General features: G+C 43.1%; 3 protein-coding genes across 4 annotated transcripts in view; 2 read left to right on the top strand and 1 right to left on the bottom strand.

Annotated features, from left to right (window-relative positions):
* LOC119198310 (guanine nucleotide exchange factor VAV3) overlaps positions 1–3658 on the bottom strand; it is a 74113-nt gene extending 70455 nt beyond the window's left edge. For both annotated transcript variants that reach the window (XM_037455292.2, XM_037455290.2), the window contains exon 1: positions 3191–3658. In XM_037455292.2, the coding sequence (XP_037311189.2) occupies positions 3191–3397 (207 nt within the window). In that variant the 5' untranslated portion in view covers positions 3398–3658. The remainder of the gene's footprint in view (positions 1–3190) is intronic.
* Positions 3659–8908: 5250 nt separating this feature from the next.
* Positions 8909–13742, top strand: LOC119198577 (crystallin J1A-like). Its single transcript, XM_037455917.2, has 10 exons — positions 8909–9063; positions 9490–9556; positions 10269–10448; positions 10547–10645; positions 11144–11236; positions 11323–11479; positions 11602–11717; positions 12348–12425; positions 12807–12946; positions 13342–13742. The coding sequence occupies exons 2-10, from the start codon at positions 9490–9492 to the stop codon at positions 13444–13446; spliced, it is 1035 nt and encodes a 344-aa protein (XP_037311814.1). The 5' UTR covers positions 8909–9063; the 3' UTR covers positions 13447–13742.
* Positions 13743–15398: 1656 nt separating this feature from the next.
* Positions 15399–24349, top strand: sh3glb1a (SH3-domain GRB2-like endophilin B1a). The gene is made up of 9 exons (XM_037455914.2): positions 15399–15709; positions 16164–16305; positions 16821–16949; positions 17639–17772; positions 18760–18852; positions 21501–21590; positions 21906–22006; positions 22305–22539; positions 23063–24349. The coding sequence occupies exons 1-9, from the start codon at positions 15647–15649 to the stop codon at positions 23168–23170; spliced, it is 1095 nt and encodes a 364-aa protein (XP_037311811.2). The 5' UTR covers positions 15399–15646; the 3' UTR covers positions 23171–24349.
* Positions 24350–24876: the final 527 nt, after the last annotated feature.

Genomic DNA, 24876 nt, shown 5'->3' on the forward strand with positions numbered 1-24876 from the left:
TACGCTTAACACGTTCGGTGCAAATTTCCACATTTGAATATCAATCAAACCAACATGTGCTCAGTTTAGTGTTTTGCGTGTGTTTGTTTGAACAGAACGGATTGGCTCGCTGTGCCAGCCTGAGAGCTAGTTTATTTTTAGCACGCGCCTTGGCTAGCAGCATTGTGGCAGAATAAAACACGCTCAAAAGCAGGTTCAAGTCTTTGATACCATTTTACACAAGCAGTTTTTGGAATATATTGTATTCGCAGTCCTCTCAGTAAAAAATGAGACTCAGCAGAACTTAAAAACCCAAATGCTGCGAGTATCAGAAGAATGGAGAGACTGCATGCTAAACGACAAGTTCAGCCTGATGCAACGACAAGCATTGCGTGGTTCCTCATAACGGCCAAACGGCGATTCTCACAGAGAAGATTTGCATCTACCGATTGTGCGTTGCTTTCTTTTGTATGGAGGCAAAATGCAGCCGTTGCTGGGGTCGCACTGCGTCTAGACTTGCTAATCGGTTCATTAAAAACTACCGTCACAGAGGTTAAGCATTCAGCTTTACGCTCACCTTAAAAGCCTCACCCGGAACGTTTTGCTCTTTGCTCTAAACGTTTTGGCAAACCATGCCCACATGCACAGAGCGCACGTGGCATCCCATGCTTTATGTTTTACCACAAGAGCCCAGATCATTGAAATCAGCAAAAAGACTGGTGCAGACAACACCATAATTTCACTTCTGCTGTCTGGCTCTTTATTTCCCCTTCATGGACAGAACTGACTCCCTACTGTATATGGCCCAGTAAAATCTCCCCAAACACAGTCAAAATGAATGAGAAGCAGCCTGTCTTGAGGCCAACATCACACGCGTAAACCCTCCAGAGCATTGGGCCTTAATTACGCGGCCTACGCCGCCACGGTGGGCGAGGCCTTCGGGGGCGCTTCGTGTCCTCCGAGATGTGTCTGCGGAGGCCGAGCAGACTCTTTGTAGCTCCGTCCCTTCACTGCCTTTGTCTCTCCATCGCGTGGGTCCCATGGGTGAGTCCACGGTGGAGTGTTCTCATTGGGCCAATGATGAAGTGGCTGCCACGGCCCTCATGAATTATGCAAAGTAAACGGGAAGCGACTCCGCCCTTAGTTATGTAAATTTAAGTTTTAGGGGGGGTGGGGGGATTGCAGAAGTGGGGTACAGGGAGTTGGTATCCAGCCTCCCATGGTGTGAATATGTGTGAAAGGGGAAGCCACGAGTCATGATCCGGTGTTCAAGGCGCTAAAACCAATGAGTAATATTGTATGTATGTTACATTTTGTGACTATTTATTTAAGAGTTACCATCTGGTAGGTTGTTGTAAAAGAAGAGTCACTGCAGCGGTTTGGTGTTTCTAATCACCATGATTGATCTGGAGACTAGGACTTCTCGAGAAAACCTCACACTTTAACAAGAAATAAATGTCACACCGGGGGAAACGCGGTTTCAAAACACTGTAGAAACCAGTCTGACACAGGTGAACTTGCACAAGTGCTTCGTAAGTGTACAGGACCGCCTGAGCCTACTCATGTTAATTGAACCCCTTGACGGTAGTGGGTCGTGTGAGTAAGCCATCCAGCCATGCATACAAACTCTGCCTATAAATAACCCTGTCTACTGTGGGCCAGGCCGGGCACCGAGCGTAATAATGGTTCACAACCTCTCTTGTGCTTGGCAGCGCCGTTCCATGTTGTTATGTCATGACTGACAGCAAACGCTGACCTATTGATTACTCTCGATCAGTAATTGCCTTGCTGCTAGCATGACTTCAAACATTAAATGGACCAATCGGCTTCTCGTCTTCCAGTTCCAATCGAGTTTCCTTTCAGGGGTACGAGTAAAAAGATCCTTTGATAGTTGGTTTGCATTGCCATTGATGACGTTAAAATCCTGTTCTTTTTGTAATTGTACTCTGGACCGGTAAGCTCAGATTGAACAGCGGCCGGCTCCCCAATTAGATTGTTAAAGGACAGTTACTGAATATTATATTAAATTTCCCGCTGTGACATTGAGTTTATGTACTTTTTCCAGGGAAGAAGCCTGATCCCTTCCTCCCCATTGGTTGTGCATCAATGGCAGTGATATTCAAACCTTAATCACCTGTTCGGAGGAGAGCTATGTAGCATCAATACGATCTTGGTGTCTGTCTGTGTGTTACTGGTACGGTCTCATTTTCATGGAGCAGGTCTGCAGGCTCAGTAGGTGAATGTCTTCCTCACTCTGTGCTGACACCGAGCCAGACTCACATATTCACAGTTATGAAGGCGAATATTAATCTGCTCATAGCTGCACACCGGCTGACCTGTCCCTGTTATTGAAACAGATTGTATCGGACAAACAAGAGAGCCACGTGGCCACAGCTTTCTATATATATGTTTTGAATTTGGCCACCAAATTGCCTATATATACGTAAATATCTGGGAATCATAATTACATTTCAACCCAATAACGCCTTCTCATGATTAAAATTTGTCATCGTGGTGTTAAAGGTACCTGATTATTTATTTGTTGATAATCCTATTACATAGATGAGGTCCACTTCCCTGTTTGGGAAGCCTTGTTAACACTTAAAATGGTCTCTTGTGGCAGACTGTTGCTCACTATGAGTTACTACAATAAACCTATTGTAGATCAACTTAAATGAACTTAAACAGGAAACAGTAATTATGTCAATTTCGCTTTTAGTATGACGTAGAAATATGCCCCAATAGATGGCCACCAAATTCCCATGAATTTATTGTCAATTTATTGATTAGTGGCTGACTGTATAAAATGTTCACGTCATAAAGTAACAATTAGGAGCTTATCACGGCGGCAGGCATCGCCTTTATTCTTCGGCTCCTATCACTAACTAGAGTGAATATCATATAAAGGCATATCATTTATTGACTTGGATTTCCTACCGTTTTCCGCCACTACAATATCCACTGGGGGCGCGAACAAGCGGCAGCCAAATCTTTTGAAAAGTTTGCATTTTCTTCAAACCAAGAGCTAACATGTGAATTTGGCGACGCCGAATTTCACACACAACTATGGTAATTCGGAATCTCCGTAATTATGGACGCGATGTTGCCGATACGCCAGGAAACACCGAAGCAGCTGCCGTTGTTTGGCGGTGTTTGGTTGCGCTCTTTCGGGTGCAGTTCGGCAGACGACCCTTCGCCTTTCGCTCCTTACCTGTGACATTTGCGGTCGGAGGTTGATCTCCTTGAGGTTGATGCACTGGGGTCTCAGGTTGTTGAGCAGATGGCAGAGGAGCACTCCGTCCCGCAGCGTCTGGGCCAGGTCAAATACCTGTGCAGACTCCCACGTAACCCGGTGGTTAGCGGGAAGCACCTTGCAGTTTATTAACCACAGCGCGCATTGCCTCCAGTACTCCATCATTATTCTGACTTCAGCCGGACGCGCGTCAAGGGAGTCGGTTCTTTGGAGCAAGTGAAACTGCTGACGGCTCGGCGGTGCGTCTCAAATCGCCTCCATGCTACATCCGCCGAATGTAAAACCGGATGAAAAATTTTAAAAAAAGAGACAGCGACCAGAGCGGAGACGTAGCGGAGGATGACAGTCCGGTACAGCGAGGCTGTGGATGGAGCTCTGCCTGCACTCTTCCTCTCTAGCGCTCTCACGCACATATACACACTGCCCCCCCCCCCCCCCCCCTCTCTCTCTCTCTCTCTCTCTCTCTCTATGAATTGGTCTAAATGTCTCTCCTCCCTCCCCTCACCCAGTTCCTCACTTCTTCCGCTTGCAACACAGCGACTTGTTGTGTGCTATCTGAAATGACAGTCATATATAAAATAAGTTGACAGCCTATGTAATCTAGCATCGTGTCAAAGTGGTTGGCTTTATGCAAATAAATCCAGCTGCACGGGGAATATAATGATAGGACTTGTGTTCCAATTAATGATTAAACAGATTAAACAAATGAGTCCATCCCATATACAGCAGCTGCTATGGCTTCCCAAAAAAATGTCACTTTTACCATGTGTGCTGAATGATTTATAAACCCATCAAACGTCTTTGTGTGACATAAGTCATCATGAGCTGAGTCGAAAGTAGTGTCGAGTATAACAGCAGTTTTTGTATTAGTGACAGGCTGAGCCATACATCACAATAAAAAAATAGGAACATGGATTATATCCCCTAATGATATGGTCTGGTAAAAACGTTTCATTGTAATGACAGAATTTTCACAACAGGGCTGTAGAAACGTATGTCGAAAGAGGCAAATATGTGTTAAAACATATGTTTCCCCTAAAGAATTAACATTTTTTTTTACTTAACCCTCAAGAAGAGGCATAACCGCGCTAATCATCTGACTAAAAAGCAAGCACGACTCAGCCAATATGTGGTCTCACTGAAGCTGGGTTTATCTTGTGTTGCCTGCGTGAGATAATGCTGTACGCCTGCTGCTCAATTTATGCGCATCAAATTAGTTTTAAATTGCGCGGTAACAAGAATGGACGGGACATTGGGTCGTTTGAACGCGCGTTAGCTGTCTTTGCTCCATCTTCACCAAACGCCATGTTATGTAGCCTTATAGTTTGTGCCAAGAATATGAAACGGTGCAAAAGCTGCCAGTGGCTGTTGTGGCCGTACAGTGACACGATTCAGATTGTTTTCACCCATCCCTGTTGGACTATGAAAACAAAGAGTGATGAGCTACATAAATTCCGTAGAGTAGACAGGATTAAAGAGAAAAACATCTAAATCAGGATGTCCAAGATGGGATTGAAGCAGCAGAGCAACAGATTGCACGTGACACATTCATCGTTTTAAGTTTGTTTAAAAATGTATGCATTGCATAACAAAGAGGAATGTGAGAGGATGACAAATCCAAAATGTGAAAACCCAGTTCTCAACCTGGCGCAGGGGGTGCTGGTAATCCCATTAACAGCGCTACATGAGGTTGCTCTTATGGTATGTGCAGAAGTGATGGAAGATAAGAAGACGGGAACTACTGGATTTTCTTCTTGAAGGAGGAAGGACCCTTCCAGAGAAAAAGGCCGCTACGTAGTAGAAGAGGAATATGCAGATTAATCGTACTGAGTACATTTACATAGAGAGACTAAAGACAGGCCTGTGCAAACAATGCTGTGAAGATTAGTCTGCATTCGCCGATAGAAAACACTTCTGCAACGTCGTCATCTCACCTTCTTCTCTTCATACTTTTCCAGATGATTTGGATGACTTTGGAAAATGTCAAATCTCACACATTGTACTTAAATCAAGACTGATCTGGGGTGGAGGGAGTTCCTGCGGCTGAGCGTCCAGCTTTGTCTTCCTTTTGGCCCCCGTGGACGGGATGCCGTGGCTGGCATAGCGCAGATGACAGGAGAGGTGGCGAGCGGCCGGATGCTGGCATACCCCCCGGCCCCCGTCTCCTGTTTCAGCCTCCTCTCGGCAGCCGAGAAGGACTGCATGCAGCCATGTAATTATCAGCATTCCACTGATTAATGCCGTGCAGGGGTGAGGAGAGGAACACATACGTGTAACACAATCAGACATCTGGGAAATTTCAATGCTTTCAGTTCTCTTAAAAATTTCAGGTGTCCAATATTCCCGGTTTATGATGTTTTGTGGCACCTCTGCGTTCGTGTCAAAACATGTTGCTATGGCTTTAAAGTTGCAATTAATGCACAGATGAACGACTTGGCTATTTCTGGGTTATTTCACTGGGGATATGACAAGAACCAGAAGGTAATGACTAACTGCCTGGGCTTCCAAGAAACAGCGTGATTATGTTTGGACACATATGGCAGATTTGATCTGATTGCCAGGACTTTTTTTTTCCCTCACCATCACAACACACAAAATGAGAGATAAAAAAAACATTCAATGAATCACTAAAGAAAAAACAGATGATGGCAAATGATAAGAGAGTATCCAATGCAGGAAATCAAGTAAAATATATCAGATAAAGGCAAATGTATAAATTAGATTAAAGGAAGAGGCTACAGCTAGCAGCTCTGTGTCATCCCTAGAGCACGGGATCTTGGCAAAACAGTTTGAACTATATTTTTTAGCTATTTGGCGACTTGAGCAAAACCTTGAGTCAAGTTTAATCTTAACAATTTTTTGGTTTACATTCTTGGTTTAAATAGACTTTTTGGTTCCATATTTGACACAAAAAGGCGGCCTCCAAGGGGAAAGTCCTGTCGATGTTTGACCAATCCTTATAGCCTACACGGCCATCATGGAGTCCATCCTCTGCTCCTCCATCACCGCGTGGTACGCTGCAGCCACAGCCAAGGACAAGGGCAGGCTGCAGCGCGTCATCCGCATGGCAGAGAGGGTGATCGGCTGCAATCTTCCGTCTCTCCAGGACTTGTTCGCTTCCAGGACCTTGAAGCGGGCCAGAAAGATTGTAGCTGACCCCTCTCACCCTGGACATGAACTGTTTGTGCCCCTTCCATCCGGCAGGAGGCTGAGGTCCATCAGGACTAAGACGTCCCGCCACACGAACAGTTTCTTCCCTTTGGCAGTCTGGCTCATCAACAGAGCCCGGGGCCCCCCCTGACTGACTCTCACTCCCATGTGCATTCACTTTGTCACTTGTCACTTTCTGTTTAGCTGGTGCACTTTATTGTTATTTTTATTTTTTATTTTATCTTTATTTCTTAACTTACTAACCCATAGCTTTAGCGTACTAACCCATAGCATATATTTTATTATATTTTTATTTTCATCTTATTGTTGCACTACGTTGTCTGTTGTACATTATTGTACTGTATTCCGTCATGCACCAACCGCCAAGTCAAATTCCGTATATGTCTGACATATGATGGCAATAAACGTTTCCTGATTCCTGATTCACAACTCTGTTTCATCTCATACAGATGCTAAAGAGTACCTTAAATTGCCAGAAGATGAATCCTTGTAATAAACCTGACTTTTCATCAGTTGAAATGTTTCCAATACTTTGTTTTAGGATCAAAGACCTGTACCAAAGACCTGTAAACCTCATGACGGTCCTATCAGCTTCTGTAACTTGACCAATTACCCTAAAAAAGGAAAAAATAACACCCCAACAAATATGAAAACCAGCAAACATAAAGGTGTACATAAAAGGGTTTCAGTATATGCCACAATTTACATGTGCACTCTCAATTGTTGCTTTGCAAGTTTTTGCATCAAATAACAGATAACATCCCCTCCCTACTGTCCTGTTAGATGATCATAGCATCCAAAGGTCAGCAGCTCCCCAGACATGCAGCACTGCCACATCCCACACACTCCATCAATATCTTCATGCAAATTCTACCAGGCTTTCATTTATAGAGCTTTGCCCTGCTGGTCACTTGATCTGATGACAGTTGCCCGATCTATTTGTGCAGCACTTTTATACCCTCTGTGAAGGGCATATTATCTCCCTGCCAGAGGAAGCAAATGCAAATTGACTTCCCCCAGACTGTGAAAATGAATCCCTCAGCTATAAGTGAAAGTTAATGCATTTACATGCATTTGCATGTAATGTGTATCATATTCATCTAGCGTACTACTCTCATACTCATATTCTCTCTCTCTCTCTTTCTTTTTTCCTCCTGTTTCATGTGAAATTTCACTAAGTGTGCCATGAGCACGATTTCGGTAGAAATGTCCACTTTAAACATGAAGTAGCATAAGTAGCTTCAGATTTCTTCCAGAATGACATTCACAGCCACAACACAAAAGTATCTCTGAAGACCCCCTTTTGTTCATTATTGTGAAACTGCTATTGATTACCTGACCCTACTCTTAGCACTCTATTCTGCTGGTTTAGGAGGCCAGCAGCAAAATCAATGGCCTGGGATACCCATGAGAGGCCAGGGATAAGTGGAACCTGGCCTGTGCTGGAACAGGGGGATCAGCTGTGGAACCGTCAGGATGGACGCAACGGAGTGGAAGCCAAAGAGAGACAGCATGACGAATTCAAATGACAGAGAGACCATTTGAAAGCAATTTCAACATATAGTAAATTGCCCCGCGGCGTCACAGTAGAGTTCGTCAAGTGCAAATTAACTTTTAAATGAGCTGAGGAATTTGAAAAAGTATGTTAATGTTTTAATTAAAACAATCACAGTTTGGTCACAGCGTCAGGCCCAGAAACAGTGGCAGGACCCCCAATGTTATGTGTGGAGAGGGCCTCTTTGGCTTTCCATAGCATTATCAAATGAACAAGCATGACATTTTGTACAGACATGGTCCCTGGAGTGTGACTCTTAATTTCTATGGTGATCCTTCAGCAGTATGTCAATGTTTTCTTTAAATAAGGACAATCCATTAAGCACTTGATGTGCTGTCTCGTGGTACTAGACATGGTTCTCAGAGGATGAACCCAATTTACTCTGGTAATCGCATTACTTTCCACAAAATGTCACCAAGACGGTGATGTTTATGGCCTAGACTTTCGCTACTTTCTCATCTAGCGGCTTTGTTAAAAACATTCTCATCAGCTGTAGATTACTTACATGCTAACATGCTAAAGCAACAGTAAACATTACTTACTACACAGCAACACATAATAATTGCATGTTAGCATTCTGACTTTAGCATTTAGCTTAAAGCACTGCTGGGCCAAAGCACTGTTAGCTGGCCTGTCAATATAATTATAATATATTGTATGCAAGTAACAATTATGCAAAGCCCCCTAATTAGCAATTGTTGCATAAATACCTCCAACATTGAGCATAGCAACACAACAGCAGAAAATTATCTCCTATCTCCTTTTAAACAAGATGCTGCTTTTTAAATGTTAAAAGTAAAAGTTTTTTAAAGTATCTCTTCACTGGGATCAAGAGCAATTCACATATTCCAAAGAAATGTACATTCTTCTATCGATACCTAACCTTATATAAATAAAAACAACTGTAGTCAAGTGTTGTAGCCTCCATTTTACCCCCTCTTTGGCCTCCATCCTGTCCAATACAAGACTGTTTTTCTTGGGTTGTCATTGGTTCAGGCTTATCACTGGGCTGATGGAGCACTCCCATGTCAGAAAGCTGAAAAAGGGGCAACGTTTTTTTTTTAATTTTAAGTGGTTAGAGGAAAAGTGAAGACGAGACCCAAAGGTAAGGATAAAGCAGTTATGGTATAGACATTAAAACTACTCTAGCACTTCATTATAATGCACCATATGGTTTTTAAGGAGTTCTGGTGTATTTCGTGACAACAGAGCAACATTAATATTATTAACATTCCATAAAATAACTAAACCAGTTTACAAAGTGTGTTAATCCTTGGATGAATAAGAATAATCCTTAAAGATAATGATTGCATATAGTTAATGATACATTTATAAATGAAACATTGAAATAAAACTTAATGTGTAAAGGTTTCATTGCAACTTGCTGCATCAAACCATTTCCAAAATAGTGAGCTGTATTTGTATTTTGTTAATTCCGATGAAAGACATTCATGTCAGGAAATGTATATGTTAAACAAATGACAAAATCCTCACATCATTTCTTGTGCATCCTACTCTGAAATAAAAACAGATGGCCTTGACTTTGGCAGACAGAGCGATTGGGGCCGTTATTGGAGCCGCAGCAGCAGATGCTGCAGGTAAGATAAAGCGTGTGATACTGGGGAGGTAATTAGAGCATATAACATATTATATCTGATTCATACATGTTATGATGCATTCATATATACTATATATATATATATAGGTTTGTATCTATGTTTATTTCTTGAGTTTACAGCGCACTGATCTTTCACTCACAGCACTTTGTGTATCAAATACTGTTTGGTTGATTCCTTACGGGCCACAAAGAAACATAAGCAACACGCTGTGTACACGCTGATAAAAAGCAGCCGTTTCCTAACTTGTGTAAGTTTTTCTGACGTCGATGTTACGAAAGCACACTTCCTGGAATAGCTGCAAATGCTAAGCCTTAACCAGCCAAAGTCAGAATGTCATTCGCTGTTTTTATTTTATATTTGTATGTCTGGGATTTGTTTTGCACTTTTTGAATCACGTTGAATTATAAAATAGCTTGAATTCCCTTCTTTCTGAAATACTTTCAGAAATAACTTGCCTTGCTTTGTTGGTACTACCACTGCAATTTTATGATAGACACTAAAGGAACTAATCCCACATATAAGTTCCTGCTCAACCGGTTATTCCAGTTTTAGATCAAACAACAAGCATATATTTCCCCTTCCATGCGAGGTTTGTCACCTACAGTTTGTACCACAATAGTTTGTTGAACTATTTTTCTCTTTCTCTTGCATGCGTGTGTGCGTTGTGATTGTGCGCTGCACACCCTTACAGCTCAGCCCATGCATTGGATCTACGATCCAGACAGGCTCAAAGAAGTTCTCTCTGATCTGGAGCCCTTTCCTGAATTTCGACCTCAGTCAGCGAATCCTTTCTACCGCAGAGCGACCGGCGAGCAGACGTGCTATGGAGACCAGGCCTACGTCCTGCTGGAGTCACTGAGCCAGTGTGGAGGTACAAACACGGGGCCAACCCGTTACGATAGCATTGTTAGTTTGTCCTCGAATCTAAAAAATGTTTTCTCAAAGACACCTCGTGTCATGCGTTGGCAGATGTTAATGTGGAAGATTTGACCAAGCGCATCTACAAGTTCTTCGGTCCGGGAACAGTGTACGAGCTGCCTCTCAACGATCCGTACAGGGAGAAAGGAGGTACTGTGCTCGTTCTTCTCTCGTGTAACCGTCCATATTTATCAATCATCAACTTCAACTGGCCCAGATGGATGTGAGAGCCTCTGTTACTGTCTGATAACACCGTGAATAGTTTTACTTTCCGACCAGCTGATGGGTAATTTCCTCAGAGATATTCCGTACAGTCAGACTTCTCTGTTCTTGGTGGTCAGAGCTTTGCATTTTTTTCTGCTCTTTTACAGTCGGTATATCGTATAAATACAGTGCACTTTTGGGTGCAGTAAACTGTAGACGACTTTATGGCTCAGAGTAATTTCAAACGAGCTGTGTTATCATCATGGGCAGTGATAGTCATGACTGAGTAGACAAAGAAAAGGGCTCCACCTACAGAAAAAAACACAAAGTAAAAGTCAATGTTTTGTTCCTCCTCCCGCTTCTCTGATTCTTATTATTAATGAGGATTAAGCTGTCAAATGTAATCATGTCCCGATACAAAACAGCTGTTGTTGCATTTGTCAGGTCCCAAAGCCATCCTCCCCATCGATGGTCCATGGAGAAACGCCAGCCTGAAGGCTTTTATCAGAAATGTGGATGCTGGCAAAGAAGAAACTGGTAAAAAAAAAAAAAGTGTGTGGACCTCCCCTGGCTTCTCAATTTGTTCAGTGTCATTCATCTCTGTTTGTGCATTTGTTTTTGAGGCTGTGATGAGGACTGTCAGATGGACGCGGTCACTAAGCTGCCTCCGGTGGTGGCCCTGTACGCTGGCCGGCCTGAGATGCTGGAGAAAGTGGAGAAAGCCATTCGGGTGACCCAGAACGATGACATGTGTGTGGCTGTAACGTTGGCTGCAGCGAGGTGAGGGAAGGCTCTGAGGAAGAAGATGATACACACGTTTTGGTCACTCACACAAGCTGCACAATTAAGTTTAAAGGAGTGAAGGGAGACTTACCCTCCGTTTGTCCGTCTAACTTCACAAGGTTTTTGGAGCATTTCATTCTCAATGGGTCCGATTCCAACGCGCTGGATGCAGTTCTGGCTCAGTTGAATGACCCGAAGAGGCAGAACCCTCAGGAGCTGGACCGTGCCGTCATTGGTAAGGCTACAGTACAATGTGTCTTGCAGCCGGGACAGCGGTAAACAGTTAGTTGGGCTAACTCCAAAGCTAAAAGTATAATGTTTGAATTAAAGTTTTTTTTTTTTAATCTTATAATAATTTCAGAACTGCTTGAGCAAACAAGATAAGACGTGGTCATTAGTGAGCTTTTCTTGAACTCCCATTTTTAGGACAAAGGTTTCTCTCCGATACGCTAAGCTAACATACTTTTGATTCTAGTTGTACATTTTAATTGATGGATAGCCAATAGAGTGGTATAAACCTCCTTATCTAACACTTTGAAAGAAAACACACAAACAGGATATTTTCAAATAACTGTCAGCACAATGATTATTGCAATAAATGTTTGATTTAGCTAAATGATTTTATTTATTACTCAGACATGAGACCATAATTAGTCTTTGCACACAATTCTTCTAGCTCAGCCACTGCTGTATTACAGGATGCTTATGTCGGGGTACACCCAGAGTGTGGACATATTTCTTTATATACAGCCCCTGCGAGATGGAGTATTCATCAGTATCAAGAAGGAACTATTTATTAAATGAGCCTTCCATGTTTGAACACTAAACAATGCAGTTTATCTCTCTCCCATGATGTCTCCTGAAGCGCATATCTACCAGGTGAAGGACAACCTAGCCAAGACATCCCAACAGCTCATCCCTGCCGTGTTCACAAACACATGAGGTAAGCCGGGCGGGATCCAGGTCTGCCAGGTTTGACTTGGCACGGCTCGCGCACCCTCCCTGTCAGTACATCCTGCGTCCTTTGATCTCCTGACTAATGGTCTCCTTGCTCCTTCCTTTTTCATTTTCTGCTTCCTGCTGAGTTGGGTGTCTCGGGTTTTACGGGGCTAAAAGGTTGAGAAGCTTAATGTACATGTGCGGTGGTTCAAGCCCAGTCTTCTAAACCTAAGAGCCCACTTAGAATGATGTTACAAAAGTAAATCCAATTGTGCACGGTGAAGTAACTTAGTGGCAATATAAGAACACTTAAAAATACTTGATCCTTGATATTTGACTGCTGCTCTGACCATTAATCAATCTGCAAATCTGGGTTTGCGCCTAGCTTTGCCTGGTGCGTTCCAGGGAGCGCTACACGGAGTCCTGAAGCTGAAACAGCTGGATGAAGCAGTGAGGGACACTATGCGCTGCGGGGGATGCACCGCCAGCAGAGCCTCCTTCATAGGAGCCTGTTTTGGGGCCCAGGTACTGCAGGAGTGTGTGGCTCTCAGGCATATGAAATAGTCATTAGTCACTGATACTGTAAGAAATGGGTTTAGGAAATGGGTTTTTTAAAGAGGCCTCATTCTTTTTTTAAAACTTTTTCTATAGGAACTCTTATTTCTAAAGAATGATGTGAGGAAACAGTATTTTGTTATTGCTTACACATGCTGATCTGTGTATGGACATGTGACAGGACAAAGCTCCGCTTAGAATACTTTTATTTATTAATAGTCAAAAGCAGGAAAAGACATCAACCTGTGTCTGTTTGATGGTTCATTTTGTGTTGAGTATTACTTTGTGTTATACAGTTGTTTGATATACTGTCATTATAATTGTGGAACTTGTGGAAGTGATATTGTCAATCTGATTTTTTTCAGAATGGTCTCCAGGGGGTCCCGGAGTCTTGGAGGAAGAGGACACTGAGATATCCTCTGCTGCTGCAGCTCTCTGAAAGTTTGGTCCAAAAAAGGCTGCAATTGTAGTTCAGCTTTCATTTTGCCCCAAATGCAGTTGTTTTATCACACACCAAGTATTTATGGAGCGTGGATAATAAAATCTAGAAGACTTTCTCAGGTTTCAGATGTACTTTGACAAATGGTGATCCATGACAGTCTCATTCTAAAGTCGTGTGCTGAGTGAAACTTGAATCCATTCGCTTTGTCAAAGCTGCGTCATGTAAATAAGTGAAAGTCTGTGTCAAGTATTTATGTTTTGTAGAGTCTAAATAAGTTATGTTATGTCTAAAATAAAGATCCTAAATGTTTCTCCATTCATTCAAGTTACAGCTTGTTTTGGTCCTCTCTTACCCTTGAGTGCGTTCTGTAATTGTGAAGTGAAAGAGCAGATACGCACAGATGTATTACCGGAAAACATGCGGACTGCAGTCGATTCCTCCCTCAAAGGAGCTGATCGGACTCCCTATAAGTGCTGACATGCATATTCATGTGTTTAAAACACCCGCCCCAACAGTTCTCAAAAATAGCCGAGCATGAAACAAGGCCAAAGCCTTAAAATCTTTGACATAGTGTCTTTTTTTTTTAAATGCCCTGTGTGGGCTGCTACTGAAGACCATTTGCTGTTTTAAGGCTTATAGTGGATGATAAATAGGCAATAGTTCCAACTTGTTCAAATCTGAAGCATTTCAAGTTTAACATTGTAAATCAATACCTTTGGTGAAAACCAGTATTAGAACATCTTGGCAGTGCAATAAGAAAACCAGTGTACGTGTGTGTGATGGGGAAAGCCTACGGCAGTTTTATTTGTGGGGGCGCAACCCGACCATATTTGTGGTTTTGGAAACTCTTTGAGCCATCGTTTCGCTGAGTATAAAGATTGTAGCTGACGGTGCGTTGGGAGCCAACAGAGAGGAAGTCATTTGATTTCTCTGCCTGACATCCTCCCACGCAGCAGGTAGCAGGCTCTGTCTGGCATAATTACCTCCAGACCGTAAGAGGCTTTTTTGTTTTTCCAAAATATGCTAAAGTCCTTTTCCTCAAGACAATTTCTAAGAAAGATGGGAGGGTCGTAGTAGGTATTATGTTGCAAAACATCCCCATTCAAATGACCTATATACTGAACTGGCATCATAGCTGTATAAAACGGACAAGCAGAGGATCTAAATGAGCTCGTCAATAATTGCCTCACTTGAAGTTCACACCATGTCGTTTGCTTTCATTAGAATTTCTAAGATTGGACTCTAGCCATGACTGAGAATAATAAAGAATATAATATGAAAATGCATAATTTGTGAGGACAGAGATGAGCCTCCCTCTTTCCTACTCTTCTTCCACATGTGGTGAAATTTAAACATGGGAGTGAAAAGCATCATGCTGGAGGCCTCATGGTGATATTCTGGAAAAAATATTTATTAAAACACATAAGTGGAAGAGGTGGTTTTACATTTGGATCTTGTATGCTATCTTACACACACAAAATTGCACGGCAAAAAGTTCATTTCTTGTTCACATTTCACATCGGTCAATAATATCTGACACAAAAAGCCAACGATAAAGGATCAATGAGGGGTGACATACAAAAGTTATTTTTCTGGGCAAATCATTGTGAATGTGTTGAAATGTGTGAACATGATCATTCTGTCAAAGGTTCAAGATGTGTAGAATTTAGAAGAAAACTCAGAAATCCTTACGGCTGAACGAAGAAAAACTTTACTCTTTACTCGTAAAATGATTCCTACATTTCCGCATGACATGAACGCAACAATATCCACCCGACGACTTCCGCTAGCCCCAAAGCTCATCTCAATCAAGCACAAGTTGTTTCTTTCAAGCCCAGGTTTCAGACGGTAATGAGAATTGTTCTCATTGGATTTTACCTGGTTAAACAAAGGTCAAATAAAAAAATAAAAAAACAGGAGCCATTTGTTTTGTAGTCGACCAAAAACAACAGCAAGATTTAACTAAATCTTGGTGGTTTACACAACTTACTGACAACATTTTCCGCTGTCAACCTTTTCATTTTGTCGTGTGACGTCCTGTCAGCGGTCAGCTGTGGGTGGGGACGTGAAGTATCTTGTTCGTATATTATCTTTGTAGGAACCAACAGCCGGGCGGAACTCCACCCCCCCGCCGAAAAAAGTCGCTTCATCGCAGGGATGGCAGTTTGTCTGTGAGACGAGCTAGCTGTTGTTTTAACGCTTTAAGTGTTTATTGCCTCGGTTGTGCCATGGATTTTAACGTAAAGCGACTAGCTGCAGACGCCGGTACTTTTCTAAGCCGTGCAGTACAAGTAAGTCTGACGGTCTAATGTGTGGAAGTTGTTGCTAACTAAAGTTAGCTGCTTAAATCAGTCAGGTAGCGTTAGCTCCCATGCTAACGTTGGGTGGCTGTTATTAGTTATATTGCTAACCAAGTAGCCTGTCGTCATCTGAGAGAACATGTTATGTCCTTAAAAGTTGTCCAAAGTTACAGTCCCGTTGTTCAAATAGTACTTGCGATAGTCCAGTCTCTGTTACAGCTAACAGGTTTACACATTTGTCCAAATAACCACCAAAGTAGGCCGCAGAAACCATCGGACAGATCCATAAAAACGTCAACTTTATTCAGCAACGTCCGTTTCTTGGGTTTCAGCTTTTAACGTTGACACGCGTGTCGCCACTTTAACATCACCGTGCCTCGAATGACGTCCCCAGGCGGCGAAAGGCTGTGCGGACCCCATAACCGGATATTTCTCCCTTTTTTAGTTTACAGAAGAGAAACTTGGCCAGGCGGAGAAGACTGAGTTGGACGCCCATTTGGAGAACCTTCTGGTGCGGGCTGAGAACACCAAACAATGGACGGAGAGGATTATGAAACAGACCGAGGTCTTACTACAGCCCAACCCAAGTAAGACACCCCCCCCCCCCCCCCCCCTGACCTCGGGATGTACCCCTGAATGTTCACGCTGCAGTCTTAACAGAATGCAACCTGTTGACGACGTTTATAACTTGTTTATACGTGTTGACGAACGGCAGCGACGTTCCATGGCAGGATAAACGTTCCCCTATAAAAACCGGCTTCACCAGCTCTCTGAAGCTGGTGTTTGACATGCATCCGTAGACCGAGTGTCTGTGAGCTCAGCTGTGCATCCTCCTCCTTTCACACCACCATGCTGCAGCACGTCAAACACCCAACAGGCCAGCTGTGCACTGCAGTGCAGAAGCTGGAATGTTTTATATAAAAAGGAAATGTCCTTCTTCTCGCTGTGACGGTCAGTGTTCATACATGTCATGTCATACAGCCTCTGCGACGCCTCGCTAATTCCAAAGCACGCTCTCTGTCCTCGAGTCAACTGTCTACATTTGGCTCCTTCGCTGAAGTCTTGTGACTTTCTAATTGAGTTTTCTCGTTGCAATCTGCAGATGTCCGTCTGGAAGAATTTGTGTACGAGAAGCTGGAAAAAAAAGCCCCTACGCGACTGAACAACCATGACCTGCTGGGCCAGGCCATGATTGAGTCGGGGAATGACTTTGGCCCTGGCACCGCTTATGGTGAGCGATAACAGTGAGCCGCTTGATGTACTGAGACTTGGAGGAGCCTTTAACCCATGCTGTTTTCTGGGCAATTTAGGCTGTGGATAATAACATAACACAATTTTATTTTTAGTTGATGTGTGTTTTTGGTTGATAAACACTACTCTCCCACACAGTATTTCTTAATAAATAAAGGAAGAAAAATTGCAAATATGGCTGGAAATCAATTTCCTTTGCTTTTTAATTGTTTATCAAATACCTCAACATTGATGTTGACTAGTGGTTCTTTTTATAACCCATTTACAAGGGGATATTTTCGATACATTTTCATCCTTCTAGAAAAATTAGATCAATGGTTAAAGTCCAATAACAGACAGCATGTTATGCCATATCACATTGTCAATATGAGGCTCATTCTATTGCAGTTTAAAGCTGCTGAGCTCCCCGATTGTAACGTTTAATTGTTGGGAATGTTTGGATTTAATTGTTTTGATTCAAGTATTCTGTCTACTGTAAACTGAGTACGGTCTTTTTGTTTGTGGGGAAAATTTGAGCACCATTCCATAGTTATGATAAACATCCCCCTAATGCAGTTTCTAGTGGTTGATGCTTGTACGGATGCTTGTGTTGCGACTGTGATGCTGCATTGTGCAGCACAGTGCTATATTGGGAGTGAATTTGTGTTTGTGTGCTGCTGACCATAACAGGAAATGCTCTGATAAAATGTGGAGAGACGGAGAAGCAAATTGGTGGCGCAGAACGGGAGTTGATCCAAAGCGTTGCCATCAACTTCCTGACACCTTTCAGAAACTTTTTGGAGGGAGACTTCAAAACTATTCTGGTGAGTTGGACTGCCACCTGTGTGTCTCAATTCATTTTCATTATTTGCTAAGGTTTGAACTTGTATCTGAAGCCGTATCTCGGCACTACTGGCTGTCGGCTATCGATGAGTAGTATTCCCGAACAGCCAATTCCAAATTTCCAATTTTCAGCGACAATAAGACCTGTAGCCTCAATTCATTTCAGAAGTTAACTGTCACACTCGGGCTGGGGCAGGTTGCAGTGAGGACCCAAGCGCAGAGTTTCTAGACCAAGTGCTCTTTATTTGAACCAAAACCAAAGACGTGCTCCAACGACGAGGGACATTAGACAATGACGCGACAAAGGACAACAAGCACACAGGGCTTAAATACACAAGGGAGGTGCAGGTGATTGGACACAGGTGGAGACAATCACGCAATCACAAGGCAGGAAGTGAAGTTAACCCAGGACCACAAGAGACATGAAACTTCAAACTAAAACAGGAAGAGAGACCAAACCGTGACATTAACCCTTAAAGATAATTATTAGATACATACAAAAGTCTCATCGTTTTGTGAAGTTAATTTAATAAATAAAAGGCTTTTTAGGTTCATATCTGGCATTTATTTGAAAAAAATGTGGCAAAAGCTCAAGCAGTGCTACCAAAGAATTTCCTTTGATAGACTATCCAAAAGACTTGTACAGCAATGTGATGCCCATTACTGTGGGGTGAGCTAATTATCCCTCCTTAATGCTGTTAGCGGCCCCACGAAGCTGCAGTTAATTTTTTAGTGAATGCCAACATACAACCATACCACTTCCTGTCCCTCAGAGCAGAGGCTTTTTTTCGCAGCTGAATGTTGTGAAGCTGCTACAGCATCAGACCTTTCTAATCCATACCTCCAAACATCCTGCACAGTACACGCGTCGTGCTATTAAGAAGCCCAACATTGATGTTGATTCTCCCTCCATCAATAAGAGCGTCAACAGTTGAACTGTGAGGGCTGCTGTTGTGTTTTGTGTCCAGAAAGAGCGGAAGCTTCTGCAGGTCAAACGTTTGGATTTGGATGCAGCCAAAACCAAGCTAAAGAAAGCCAGGATGGCTGATGCAAGAGCTGCAGTAAGTAGGCGCTCACTCACTCACTCACACATCATCAATGCATCTGGATGCCTTTTGGTCATTTTTATACCGATTTATCAGTTTCGGTGAATCCCACGTTCCCTAAAGTTGTGAAGCAATTTCCCTTCCGAGGAAGAAAAGCTGTTTGGGCGTATCCTACAGCCCATCTGTCTGAAAGTCCCACAAGTCATGACTGGCACAGCGAGTTACACAACATGAAGCTGATCATTTTATCTCTCGTGACTTGTGGCATACGGTCACATGAGAAGCTATACACATGTCAGACTTCCCTTTTTCTGGTCAGCCATAATCCTCCTAGTGTCGTCTCTTCTTTGTCTTCTTCTCCTCCCTCCCGGCTTTCTCTTTTTCTTTTCTGCTCACATTTGTTAAGAGGCACTTGTGTTCTTTTAAAATTAACATTATGTGTGTTGGGGATGTAAAAGACTGCTTTGTGCTTCAGGAATGCGACAAAACGGCGAGCGCTGCAAACCGCATCGCTTTTCAGCCAGGACTCACTAGCTGTGGTCTGATCTTTCGGAGCTTTCCAAGATCTTGGTTAAAATAACTAAATAAATAACTAAAGCTGAAAAGATCCAGTATGGAATCGGCAAGTCGAGAAAGGCAGCAAGTGTTTTTGAGTTGCAGTCTTAATTTATCGCTCTTCACAATTTATAGAGGCCACTTGAAGAAAAGTGATGGAGCGTTCACTCTTTTAGAAATGTGTGTGCCAGTGATGCTCCGTAAACATGGTCAAGTTAATATTAAAGCAAGAAACAGAAAAAATCTAATGTAGATTAAATATGTATTTGCACATTGAAATAGGGTTCCTTTGGCATGAAATATGGTTACCTTGGCACACCTTGTTTACCAAAAGCTCCACATACTGAAGGTTCGTATTCAGAACAAAAATAAATTGCAGTGCTGTGATCAGCTGACGAGTTGACAGACGAGGTGTTGCAGAGCGACGCTTCTTTTGCCTTTGGCTGAGCACCGACTCCTTGAATGTTTTGCACATTGAGCCTTGCTAATAAGACGCATGTCCCATAAAGCTTTATTATCATTATTATTATGCACTCAATTATGGGTGCCTTTGTGGTGTTATATACATTATACAACCCATCAAAGATGATGCGTGAGGTTTTCTTTTGAAAAAAAATAGTTTTGACCTACAACTTTTCATCTAAATGTTTAGTTGCAAAAATAACCCTTAATTTGATTCAAACTGGCACTCAAAGGGTCTCTTTGTATCTATCTTGTATTGCCCTTCACAATGTCTGTGCCATTAAGAAAATACACGACAAATACCCAACTAAGCTGCTTGTATTATAGAGCTGCTAATATCAACAAACCACATGATGTCACGTTAAGGATCGACATTAAAAGATTTGAGCAACATCCCAGCCGAAGCTACTTGGCAGCATCTTGAGGACGACTGCTTAAATAAACCATCTAGACGAGACCTAGATGTGATCCGCACAGTGTTTTCATAACCTAATTATTCCGGGCGCTTCTCCTCATCTAAGCATTTATCTTTCCCAAATAGCACGTGTGTCTAGGTGGTCTTACGCTTGGATTCCTAATCCCCAGATCTAAAAGGCTGTGTCAATTTGAACCCTATCAGGTGGTTAACGCCGCCCACCGGGCCTCCACCAGTCTCCGCTCGGCGGGTGGTGCACCCATTGCACCGAGGTGGTTTGGTTGTGTGAAAGCTGAGGCATGAGAAATACTTGTGTGCTACATTGTCACATTCCTCTTACCCTCTACAAAGTGTGGTTTGTGAAAGCATGTGCACACACACACACACACACGTGTGAGAGAGAGAGGACATGTTGTGTTGGCCACGGCCTTGCAGCAGCTGTAGCTCTAACTACTGTGTCACTGTTTTCAAAACGCAAAGCAGCAGATGTGAGCAGAGGAAGTGACAGAGGTGAGTGGAATGTTTGGAGCCATCTTTGACTTTAACACACAAACACACACCACAAAAGCCCCCTGGTAGCAGAGCGAACAGCTGCGGCCCGTAGCTTTCTTTGTTGAGTCCTTGTAGACGCGTCCTGCGAGAGCCGAGCCGGGTCGACGCCCCCTCTGTGGCTCTGATGCGAGATGTGGGGACTTTGGGACAGTAGGGCCATTGTCCTTGTCCGTCTCAGCTTATTGGACTTTTTAGTGAGTCAACAAACCATTGTTCCACAAGACTCTCATTGAAGGATTTGGCTCAGTATGAGGGATGGGGAAACCTTTCCCTCAGGACACAAACATCGTGTTTAATTGTCCTTTCCTTGATGGGCCTCTGCCACTGAAGCCTTATTATCGTCATATGCACATATAAAGACTTCATCTTCACTCTTGGTTGACTGTTGCTTTTAATTTTGTAAAGCTTTTCTGTCAACTAACTGTTTTTGGGGTTTTATTTGATGTTCATTTCCAGGCAAGTTTCATACCAAGAGATATACACTCAACTCCTATACAGATGACATTCTTTAAAAGGGAGAATACCCTTCAGCCTGGTCTTCGCTCTGTAAAGCATTGTGATTCCCACCATGAATGATAAGAAAAGTGGCCCCGTTTTGCCTCTCCTGGGATCATTTCTCCACCCAGGTGGACTAGTGATGTTGCTCTATTAAAATCTACTTTTGGTCCCTGATCTTCAGGCAGAGCAGGAGCTGAGGATGTCCCAGAGTGAGTTTGACCGGCAGGCGGAGATCACCCGGCTGCTGCTAGAGGGCGTCAGTAGCACCCACGTACGTAGCCCAGTGCGGCACCGCCCCACCCTCAACCAGTCATTAAACAAATGGCATTTAGGGGTTTTGTTAAATTGCTGGAAACAACTTAGAAAACCATGATTACTGATTTTAGTGTTTGTGAAGTGGGTAAAGGTACCATTTAAGATGGCAAAATATGTGTTAAAGAACAATGCCACTCTAGCCTTAAGTCATAATAGTAGTTAAGCTAAGACATCTATTGAACTCTCCTTTGTGCACACTGAATTAAAAATCTTTTAGTTTGCTAAACAGCTGTGAACGTTGCAGTATTCTCTTCCGCTTGCTCGTCCCCAGGCACATCACCTCCGCTGCTTGAATGACTTTGTGGAGGCCCAGACTACGTACTACGCACAGAGCTACCAGTACATGGTGGATCTCCAAAAGCAGCTGGGCAGGTCAGACACCGCTGTGACCTTTTTTTATTCAAACCTATTATTAAAACCTATAAACAAAAGTATTCATTGATTGTTGTATGTTCCCCTCGTCCTTTTATTTGATTAAAATCAAAGCAGCGCATGTTGAAGTTAACAAACCATTCTCTCTTCTGTTGAAAATGGCTTACATTCAATCAGTGATGACGTCACGGCGAAGCCAGCTCCATCTAATTCATACGTACTCAAATGTCTGCATGAGTGCAGAACACTTAACCGCCCCGCTCCAGTTTTCATCACCTCCTCTCCTTCCTCCCACCAGCTTCCCCTCCACATTCTCCAACAACAACCAGTCGTCGGTGTCGGGCGGCGCCAGCATCTCTGTGCCCACCATCTCTGTGTCTGCCTCCCTGCCCAGTGTGTCCGCGGGCCACGGCAGCTCGCCGGCCTCGGGCGGGTTCAACGAACTGCGCGGCTCCAACGGCAGCCGCCGAGCCCGAGTTCTCTACGACTACGACGCGGCCAGCAGCAGCGAGCTCTCCCTGCTCGCCGATGAGGTGAGCGGATCACTGCCCCATTCCGTCATCGCCGTGGAGTCCAAAAAAAGCCTTTTGAGAAGCTGGTTTTTCAGTAATTTGTTATTTCATTTTTTTAAAATAATTTGGCTATTTTCTAGTTTCCTTTTAATACATTTATATTATAGTGTGTTTGCGTGTGAGACTTCCAAATATGGGAAGCGTAGTCTGAAACCAAACCTCAGGGAGCACTTCTGTACAGCAGCGGAACCTCGGCCAAACTCGCTGGAAAAACTCTGGACTCTGTACGTTACGAGCCAGCGGTTGACTCCAAATGAACCAGCATGACCTCATGCCTTCTAACACTCACATTGGGGCAGATTTTTACAGTCTGCTTCTAGCAAATTGACTTTGGTACATTTAACGTACACGAGCAGAAAGCTGTAAAGTTGATGCGCGCTACACGATGTAGGACGTGGGAGCGTTTGCTGGGCCTCGCCTGCTGCTTTGGACCCGGCAACGGGGGCTCCGGTGTTCCGTTATTAATGCGCCCCCGTCTTTGCAGGTGATCGTGGTCAGCAGCGTCCCCGGCATGGACTCCGACTGGCTGATGGGCGAGCGCGGCAGCCAGAAGGGCAAAGTGCCCATCACTTACCTGGAGTTGCTTAACTGAGACCCCCCCCAGCCCTCTGTAACCAGCTGTGATCTCATATTTATGTTGGGTTGCAGGGGACCGGCCTCACTTTCCCTTCCATTTGGCCGTTTTAGAACGAGTTGTATTTCTATGAAGTCTCGGACACATGCTGGATCGAATACATTTGAAAGAAGAGAAAGGAAACAGCCCCCCCGATCCCTGATGTGTTTTTGTATGCGACAGTAATAGTCATTTCTATAACATGCTTCCATGCCTCTGTGCTTGATGCCATTCAGTCTGCAACATGTGCCAGAACATCTCCCAAACTGGAACTAAAAAACAACAAAGCTTTGTTTACAATATATTGATCTCAGATGGTGACCTAAATGCTCTTAATGTGAGGGTTTTATTTCTCTTCCCTCACTGCAAGTTTTTTCTACTAGCGACACAGTGGGCACTTTTCAGAAAAACAAAAATGCACTTCCGTTTGAGGTGGAGAGTGATGCTGATAATTAAATCTTGTTTTATAATTGATAATCTACGGTGAAGTAGCTGTTATGGTTATCCAAAGATTTTTTTTTTGTTTTTTTTAAACATCCTTTCGAGTATTGTAGGTCAGCTTTATGCACACGGGGGCCATGCTGGACAGCGAGTTGAACACCTCGTTTTTGGTACATTTGGTTAAAAAAAAGCTGCCATGCCAGACATCAAGTGCCTATTGAGGTGGATCTGCCTCTGAAGCCATTTGCCTGGTTTGCAGCTGCACCATTGGCTTTGAGCCTCCTCTCCAAGTATTGAACCCTCACACTTCTAGTTAAGTTATTGACAATTGGAATTCCCAATTTCCACATTTTGTTGGGAGTTAATATACCTGAAGACAGCTGTTGTCTCTGATTAAATTATTGACGTGTATTGTACATGAATACACAGTAAGTGACATGTTGATCATCTTTGCCAATAGTTGACTTGGTGTTTACTTTGAAAAAAAAAAAAAGCCTTAAAGTATAACTGTATACTTTTTTTTTTTTACATTTACATGTATTTCAATTCCAGATTGAAAAAAAAAAGCGTTGTTGCATTGTGGGAGATGAATGTATATTATTCTATGGCTGCTTTTTGTTTTTGTGTGTAACTGATAATATAGCATACAATTGTAAAATAAATATACAATACGATGCGTTATTCAAGAAAATGTCGCTTTGTATTGGTTTATGTCCAGTTTTCATGTCCAGCTGTTTCTTTATTCCTGGTGCAACCACTAGAGGGCAGAACAAGTAACTGATTGTACTGCTAGATAAAACTGGGGGGGGGGGGGGGGGCGGAACTGTAATTTAACTGATATTTTGACATTCTGATTGTAACACCTTAAAGCTAGAAAAGGTATTGTAACACTTTTGAAAGCTTCCATTTTAGATCCAGTGATAATGCCACGTTTCATAAAAGGACTGAAAATGAAAGTGGAACTAAGCGTCATGGAAAAAGAACATCTTCTACAGGTCAGTCCCCTTTGTCCTTAGTTCTCGGTAAAGAAGTTGCAAGTCAAATCTCAATCTACCGTAGAGCTGGAAGAAAGAAGATGCACTTTGATTTCAACACGGACAAACTGTTGTGCAGCAGTAGTGGGGGACGGTTCCTGTTAGAGAGGCAGAAAGAGTTGATAAACAGAAGTAACTACTGTGATGGGAAATCATGCCCACTATAGTATGAAGACTAGATATTAGGACACGTATGACCCCGCTGGATTA

Source organism: Pungitius pungitius, chromosome 19, assembly GCF_949316345.1.
Source record: "Pungitius pungitius chromosome 19, fPunPun2.1, whole genome shotgun sequence".
NCBI classification, from domain to species: Eukaryota; Metazoa; Chordata; class Actinopteri; order Perciformes; family Gasterosteidae; genus Pungitius; species Pungitius pungitius.